The sequence below is a fragment of the Corvus brachyrhynchos genome, unplaced genomic scaffold (genome assembly GCF_000691975.1).
Source record: "Corvus brachyrhynchos isolate BGI_N302 unplaced genomic scaffold, ASM69197v1 scaffold42, whole genome shotgun sequence".
NCBI lineage: Eukaryota > Metazoa > Chordata > Aves > Passeriformes > Corvidae > Corvus > Corvus brachyrhynchos.
Genome location: NW_008237242.1, coordinates 2,539,042 through 2,547,567, shown reverse-complemented (window position 1 = coordinate 2,547,567; position 8,526 = coordinate 2,539,042). Strand labels below are relative to the sequence as shown.

The 8,526-nt window shown below is 41.0% G+C and overlaps 1 protein-coding gene across 2 annotated transcripts in view; it reads right to left on the bottom strand.

Moving 5' to 3' along the window:
• PTGER4 (prostaglandin E receptor 4) overlaps positions 1-8,520 on the bottom strand; it is a 9,581-nt gene extending 1,061 nt beyond the window's left edge. Inside the window, exons 1-2 of one of the 2 annotated variants that reach the window (XM_008630617.2) lie at positions 7,504-8,520; positions 2-198 (exon numbers count right to left, since the gene is read on the bottom strand). In XM_008630617.2, coding sequence (XP_008628839.1) covers positions 2-198; positions 7,504-8,334 — 1,028 coding nt within the window. In that variant the 5' untranslated portion in view covers positions 8,335-8,520. Of the gene's footprint in view, positions 199-7,503 lie in introns of both variants that reach the window. The other variant, XM_017730250.1, reaches the window with a different exon arrangement.
• Between the last annotated feature and the right edge of the window lie 6 nt (positions 8,521-8,526).

Here is an 8,526-nt window from a genome sequence, read left to right as displayed (position 1 = left end):
CCGAGCCCCTCCAATGCGGCAGAAGAGGCATTTGATCTTCTCGATGGCTTTGCTGAGCACAGTCTTGCGGAGGAGGATGTAGATCCACGGGTCCAAGATGGGGTTCACCGAGGCAATGCGGATGGCTTGCAGGTCAGGGTTTTGCCTGACATCTTGCACCGACTCCGGCTGGGACAGATGGTTCACGAAGACACGGACCTATCCAAGGAGATGGAGGAAAAGAAAGACACAATTACAAAATTGCATCAGGAGAGAAAAGCTTGCACTTTAAACCAGAGCTCTAGATTTGCGGATGTAAGCTACGAGAGAAGAGGAGGCTGGCAAAGTTAGGCATCTCAGATTGGCAGCCATCAATTCGTTTTTGGAAACAGAAAAAAATATCAGATGAAAATTGTAACACCTTTGTTACATGTAGAAAATGACTGGCTTTTTTCTCTTTCTTTTACCTCATTATTAATCCCTGAACCTCCAAGTTTTGGCTGGTGTCTTTGAAAATTCCCAAGAACAAAGATATAGACCTGTATCCTTCCTCCTTGGTATACCTCAAGTCTCATGCAACCTGCAAAGAGGTAACTGACTGGGGAGACCTGATCAGTTCCTCTAGCAAAGGTCTAATAATCACTTAGAAATGAAATGAAACACACATGATGATCCAAGTACATGAGACTCTGTAAGCAAGTCCAGAGTTGTCGATTCCCAAGTTTAGAAATGTATTTTCCTGGCACCTATCCTTACTGGAACTGTTTATATAACCGCAAATGTTTGCTTGCTGCAGCATGGTTTAGAAAAACAGAAGGGTAAAAAAAAGAAAAAAGGGGAAAAAACCCCAAAAAGACAGGTTGCCCACCTAGGAGATTTTTAACAGGCCAAGATAATGAGATTATTTCAGCACTGGACTAGAGGACTCTGTTCTCCTATATAAGCCAGCAATTCGGTTTTACTTCCAAAAATACTAATGAAGTGGTCAAGAGTTTAACATGTCAAAGGTGATGTGTGAAGTGACTATTTAATTAGTGATTCTAGTTTATCCTGCATAAATTTTAAAACTGAAAGGCCCTGTCTTCTTCATAGAAATGTATTCAGCTTATTCTTTTATTTTTCAGCTGGTCTCTCTCCTTGTTTAGAAGCCAGTTTTGTAAATGCTACTGTGAGTGAGGCACAGTCCAATTCTTGGATATCATCTTTCCAGTGCCACAATGGCATCACTGGAGTTTGTTGTGTTGATTAGTCTCAAATAGCTCTTCTGCATTTTTGCAAGACCTAAGCAGTGTCCAGTTAGAGAAAGGCTTAGGAAAGCCACTGAAAAGTGGATCATGGAAGATTCTATTTTCTTCAGATTCCTTAAGGTAAGTCAAAACAGATCCCTTAATTATATTTTTATCTAATACAGCAAAAATCTAGTAGCAAAATTAAGACGTTTTTAGAATCTCATCCTTAGCTCCTGAAATAAATCAAGGCCTGTGTAGCTGTGAGGTTACAGACATGGAGGCAAGCAAGCATTTAAATATATGAGCCAAATTAGGACAGCCCTCATAAGTACTATTTTTAGAAGTTCTGCATGTGAAGCCTTCCAAGTCTGGTGAAAAATTTAACAACTCTTGATAAATTTTCTTGCAGGAGGGCAGTGTGGTGGCATTCAACCTCATCAGTATCCAGAGATAGAATGTTCTCCAAAGCTATCAATGATATGTTTAGTATAATGCAGAGTCCCTCTGTGGAAGCCCTGTGCCTGCAGTCTCTCTCAAACGGTCTGTCACATTGAAGATTGACTGTATTTTCTTTCTCAGTACTTTTCTCTAGGTTTATGGGCAACCTAGTGAACTCAAGATATGGGATAATCTTGAATTTATAAAGCAATATAGTGATGCCAGTTTTATCCACAGTAACTTTCCTAATGATTTATAATACTGCAGATGTCTTTCTGACCACTAATTTCTTGGCCTTATTTATCTGTTAGGCCAAACATGCCATTCAGGTGCTTCAAAGAGTATTCCTATGCATGATGAACTTATTTCTATGGCTTTTTAAAAAAAATTTTGTTAAGAATCTTTCCTTTACCTTTAATATTTTGCTTTATTTTAAACTACTTTAGACATAAATTAATCATTATTAATTTCATTTATAAATAATTTCATTATAAGTTTATTTATAAGATTTTAATTTTACTATTTTATTTATAATTTTGATTTTTTGTTCTGTAAGCAACTTTCCCTATTTATGCTATGTAAATAAAGGACTCCTAAAAAAATGATTGATAAATAAACTGCTGCTCCTGGGCATGGCGCTAGATGGCGTGGCTGCCCCGCGGTGGGTGTGGATCTATGTGTAATATGTGTCTATGTATAATGTGTATATATGTTTAAGGTGTACATATGTATGTGTGTACGTGTGTAACGTGTATATATGTACCACATGTATGTGTATATGGCAATATGTACGTGTGTAAGTGTATCATGTGTATATATGTTTAAGGTGTATGTGTACATATGTATAATAGATATGTGTACATTTGTGTAATGTGTAGACATGTATAATGTGTACGTGTATATATGTACCACATGTATGTGTATATGTGCAATATGTATGTGGGTATATGTATGATGTGTGTAACAAAGCCACCCAGACCACACAAGGCACACTTTGAAGACAGCTGAAGAAATGCACAGCTCAACTAGGAGACCTGGCTTGCCTTTTTTTTTTTTTTTTTTTTAAACTCAGAGCTATAGTTACACGTCAGTGGTTTAATAGTCGGATTGTTCTTTTGATAAGCAGCACGTGAAATTGAGGTACCTCTTCCACCTCCTTCTGCTACCTGCCACACTTTACAGAAAGGTGAAAATGTCTCCAAGTGTTCACTCTGTGGCTGAAAAGAATAGCTGAAAAGGACTATTGCTAATGGTACAGCACAGCCTGTTTTATGCTATCTCTGCGTGCTTTATTTCCTTTTGACAGCTATGCAGCATGTAGAAGTTAACGATTCACAGAGTGGACCTAGTCAGTGAAAACTGTACAAAACTGTTTCTACTTCCCAGAAGAGTCCCATAGAAAAGCTCCCCAGATTGTCAGAATTTATCAATTCAGACTGATTGCTGGCTTACATTAATCACAATAGGGTAAAAATTTATCCATGTAGGAATCTAAGTTCTAGCCTTCTTTACTTACTGGTGAAACAAAGTTTAGTAACATATCACTTAAAATAACGGCAAGAGACGTACCCTGTTTCGGCTACGAGTCCTCTGCTGCAGGAGGTAACACGATAAAAAGATATTGCCTGTCATCTTCTAAGCAAGTGCAAAGTGGAAGCCACTACTAAATTAGTTATCTAATCCGATGCTTGGATTTGTGCAATTTGAAATCCTAATTAAAGAAGGAAACAAACTAGAACAATTTGGATCTCTAAAAAATAGAGTTTGTATGTTAGATCCGCAGTTGTAGAATCCAGACAATATATCTTAAAAATACCAGCAGTTTATTTGCAATTAAGAAGTACACAGCTCTAAGGTACGTCAAGTTTATGCTCAAGACAGGCACTTGTAGGATCAGAGTTCTTGTGCTGTTTGCGCTTTCCTTTTTACAAACTACAGATGCAAGTCATGATTTCTAATCCTGTGAAGCATTATAAACTGACTTTTACAGTTACAGTCACACTTATAATTGTTTCCACAGCTTCCACCTGCCCTCAAAATCTCCCCACATGCTGATATGATAAATTTAAAAAACATATGGTAGTAAGCAGGACAAGTTTTTCAGCTCCACAAGCCAAAAACCTTTGCCCTTCAAGGTCTTACTGTCTGCTTGGTGACTACTCCACTGCCAGAAAGTCATGTCTGACACTTTGCAGTTGGCTGTGGACAGTCTCTGATATTAAAAAGTTGAAACCAGCCAAGCCGATAGAAAATCCAATTTTAGATCAATTAAACATCAAGTTAGAAACTCCTGATCATTTCATGCAATCAACAAGATGTATGCCCTGAAACATTACCATAATTTAACAACAATGTTCAGTGGTCACAATGAGGAAAAGATCACACAGTTAAAATTTGTAAGAGTATCTGACAGACTGCTGCAGTGAATTACAGACTTTGAGTAATGTGTGCCTATTTACTCTTGAAACAGCTTGGTGACTTTAGACAGGCCGGATAAAAATTTCTATTCTCGTCTTGACAAAATCCCTCCTCACATAATTTATTCCCTACATTTTACACTATGCAATTCTAATTTCTAAAAAAACCCAAATATTTTAAGAGATGACATAACCCACATGGAGTAGAGATAAAAGTCAGCACGTAAGTTATGTATTTTTCTTACTTAAGTTTTTAAACAATTGTCAGATTCATGTCTTTCACACTGTTTTCTGCATCTTGAGAACACACCAGTGTATATAAAAAGTTTCCTTTCACAGTTTTAATCTTTTCTTTCCTTGATATTTTTGACCAGCCTTCAGTTCTGTCAAGTTCATTCAGGATTTTGCAACCAAACATAATTTTGTTACACCACTTGCTACTTTAAAATTTTGCTGATTTTATGAAAAACCACTAAAACTCTAAACAACCCTTTTTGTAAATCATGTGCTGAAGCATCTCATTATTAAAAACTGCTGTTATCTGTGACTCAGTTATTTCAGAGCTGTTTAATATTTCAAGTCTTGAATTTTTTTCTGTCAAATTGTAAGTGGATCCTGTTGAACTGACCCCATCTGATATCTTATTATCTTGCGGAAGTGTTTGTTCTAAAATGTTAGAGGTTTGTGTCTCTTCCAGAAGTTGCTTTTCTTTAAGTGATGGTTTATTGATCTGAAATCATCAGTGGTAAGTCAGCTCATCAAGAGAAAACTTCAGCCACAAAGCAGCCCCTGAGCCTGCTTCATGTGTCTGAATCATGCTGGCACCACCACCTCACCACTTTTATGGTTCTGGATGACTGCTAGGCTGACCTGTTACAGGTGAGCGCCTCACTTGGTGAGGACTCCCTAAAACTCCTCCGAGTCATGAAAATTTAAGTCTATGTATTAGTAATCTACCTACTTCTGCTAGTGGCTCTTTCTAGGGCTTTATAGCATAAAGGTGTCACTTCTCTGAGTTTCCCCCATTCTTAATCTCAGTGTTGATGCATCCGGAGGGCTTAACACAGCAGCATACATGGCAGTTCATCATGGTACAAAGCAGCAAATGTGGCTGTGGCTTACTCCCACAGAGGGAGGCAGAAGACTTTAAAAAGCTACTTAACAATGAAGAAATTTAACCACACTGCACACTGTGACGATGTATATATAAGTGGTTATTTGGGTTTGTTTTTTTAGAAAAAGGTTCCTTTTATTTTTAGTCATCCATCTAAATGGACTGAGAGTCTCTTACATCATTTTAGATAGAGAAAATATGTACTGCTTTAGCAGGTAAAAGCTAACTTATGTGAACATTCCCAAGGTAACACTCTGCCTTTGTATGAAGTGAAATCAAGGTCTGGGAGAGCTGTACAACTTTAGCACCTGCACCTTCGCATATTTCTGCTATATGCAAGTTTTTCACTAGCTACTGTTTAAATAATAAACCTTTTGCCCCACCCAGGTTCATTAATTTTAACTCTCAACAATCCAGTTCCCTTTCTGGTAAACCCTCCCTCTTGGTTCCCCCCCCCCTCCCTTTTTTTTTTTTTAAATATTAGGTAAAAGACTGCCTAGGTTCAAATGGATATAAACTATTTCATTTTGCTTTCACACTCAGATTTCTCAGCATTCCTCTAGCTGCTTTGCTGCAGGATAAAGCTTGGCTTGTTTTCTGAAATTGCTTAAGTCCATCACATCATGACACTGTATTAAATTTAGAGAACCCGTTCTCTACATTTACCAGCATCTCTTTGGAAAATGCAATATTGTTCTTTTGTGAAGTAGCTGTTTTGATACTAGATTAATCAAATCGAGTACTGTCACCCCTCAGTACTTGTCAGGGTTTTGGCCACCTGGTGCATCCCAGTGCAACAAGTCAGCTTACCCCTGCCGTTTCTGGAGCTGGACTGCAGGGCAGGCTGGCACAGTTCTTCTGTCTAAGGCATGTGCTCCTCCCGGGGACACCCTGTGCGCAGCTTAGACAGTACCTCTCGACCTCCTTCGGATGTCAGGCAATGAATACATGGCACCGTGGTTGGTCGTGCCTCGGCACCACACAAAGTGACAACACCGAAAGACAGGAGATGGCCTCTGGTAACGGCAGGGACCCTGGTGCTGCAGCACAGCCACACTTCACTAGCTCCCGTTTATGTCAGTAATGTGGCGGCCCTGGCCCAACCCTTGTGATTACAGCTCCTCTGAGTGGGGGGGGACAGACTCACCGACAGCTGAGTCCTGTTCACATGCACTTCTCTAAACTTCCTTACAGGGATATACACCTGCCTCTCCAGCTGGCCAGATCTATTTGACATACATTGCACTCCCTCTCTATGACAGAGGGATCATCCTACTGACGAGAAACCTCCTTAAAAAAGTCCTTCTAAAAGCACCTTCTGTCTCACAGCCACTGCTTGAGTCCCTACACTGCGTTTTGGAAGATGGCAAATAAGGCAAGCCAACTATTTGTTTAATGTCTCTGAGCCAGAGTAGAACAGGATTTTGACAAGCTTTATTATGGCAGTTGGCAAGCAAGAACTAAGCCTCTAGCTGGTGGATCTGGGGTTTTTTTGTCTTTCCTGAGGATAAGGTGGAGAACAGAAAAAAGTGGATCCTGTGTGTTCAGTTCAATGACACTAATTGTATCAGCCATTTCAGAAAATGAGCAAATGGTTAATTGTAATGTTGTTGGACGTTTCAGCATGATCTCAAGGTTTATGTGGGCCAGATTCTTCTAAGGCTCATTTCACTGAGCAACACACTGACAGGTGGTTCCACTGAGTTCACTCCTCCCACTGTGTGGGGATCTTCTGGAAGGATGCCTGTGTGGGATCTACCACAGAGATAGTGCATGAATACCTGAGGAGTGGAAGCTTAGCTCAGGTTTTGGTTGTGAAGAACTCTGTATGTTGCTAGTGCCACGTGAACACAACCCTGTCCTCCTTTTGCACATCAGGGACTGTTGCACCCTTCAGCAACAGAATGCACATTTTTAAAACACACTAAACAGCCAGAAATGCAGGCCAAATCCAAACTTCACTTATCACAAATTAATTTTACAGGTGAACTTTAAAGTGCATTTAGCTCTCAGCAGGACTTTGCTACGTGGATTCCAGTTGAACAATTATTGAGAATTTTTGGTGCTCTATTTTAACTAAGCAAAGAAGTCTAGGTCTTGGGATAAGCAGGTTTCTTTTTGTGGAAATGTAAATCTACTAACTTTCTCTTACCATGCATGTATGCTAACAGCCTTTGAATTATTTCAATAGTTTGTGACACCAACTATAGGTGCCACAAATAAGCACCTATTCCAACAGGAATCTGTTTGACAAACACAGACTAGGAGGAGAAAAGACTGCAGTAAGGGTGATGGAACAGAAGAAAGGTTGCATGATGTTACTCACCACCAGAGGAATGGAGCAGATGACCACGACCAGGGAAGTGGCAATGAGCAGAATAACCATCTGGATTTCTGCTCCAGCCATCCGACGGAAACTCCGGCGTCTGCGAAAGTCAGATAAACGGCTGGAGGTGGTGTCTGTCCCCAAGGACGTGCGTCGCATGAACTGTCGGTGCATGCGAATGAGGGCCACGCACACCAGGATGTTGCAGATCACGGTCACCAGGATCAGGAAGGAGCTGAAGCCCGCGTACATATAGGAATATGCTGCATGGGTGGACACGTTTGTTCGCCAGTCTATGAAACACCAAGTGTAAGGGTACTGCAAAGTAGATTTGCCGAGCCCCATGCTGGGGAGGGCGCAGAACAGCACGTTGGAAGCGTAGATGGCAAAGAGCGTGAGCCCTGCCAGCTTCTTGTCTACGTAATGGTTGTAGAAATAGGCATGGTTGATGGCCAGGTACCTCTCTATAGACATGGCACAGATAATGCTGAGGCCAGACAGCCCAAAGAAGAGGAGGATGAAGGAGCTGTACTCACACAGTGCAGCTCCTCCTGGCCATTGGTTCTGCAGGTAAGTGGCAATTGTGACTGGACTCACCAGGCAGGTCCCCAAGAGATCTGTGACTGCCAGTCCACAGACCAGCGTGTAGAAAGTGGTCTCCTTCTGCTCCTTCCTGGACTTGCAGAGCACCACGATGGCTATGAGGTTGCCCACCACGCCGAAGATGAACATGACAGTGGGGATGGTGGGGGGCTTCCCGCCTTCGGCCCCGCTGGCAGTCCCGTTGGCGGAGCCGTTCGCAGGTGGCATGATGGTGGGGTCGAATGACATGATAACCACGCTGCAGCCGGCGAGTTGGGAGACGGCAAGATCGGGTCCGAAAAGGAAAAGCTCAGTGAGGGGAGACGGTTGTACAGTGCGAAAGTAAAAATTCAAATGGGCGAGAAGTTATTAAAAAAAAAAACCAAACAAAAATGTGGTGTATTTCAATTAAAGAAAGAAAGAAAAAAAGTCCTAAAATGG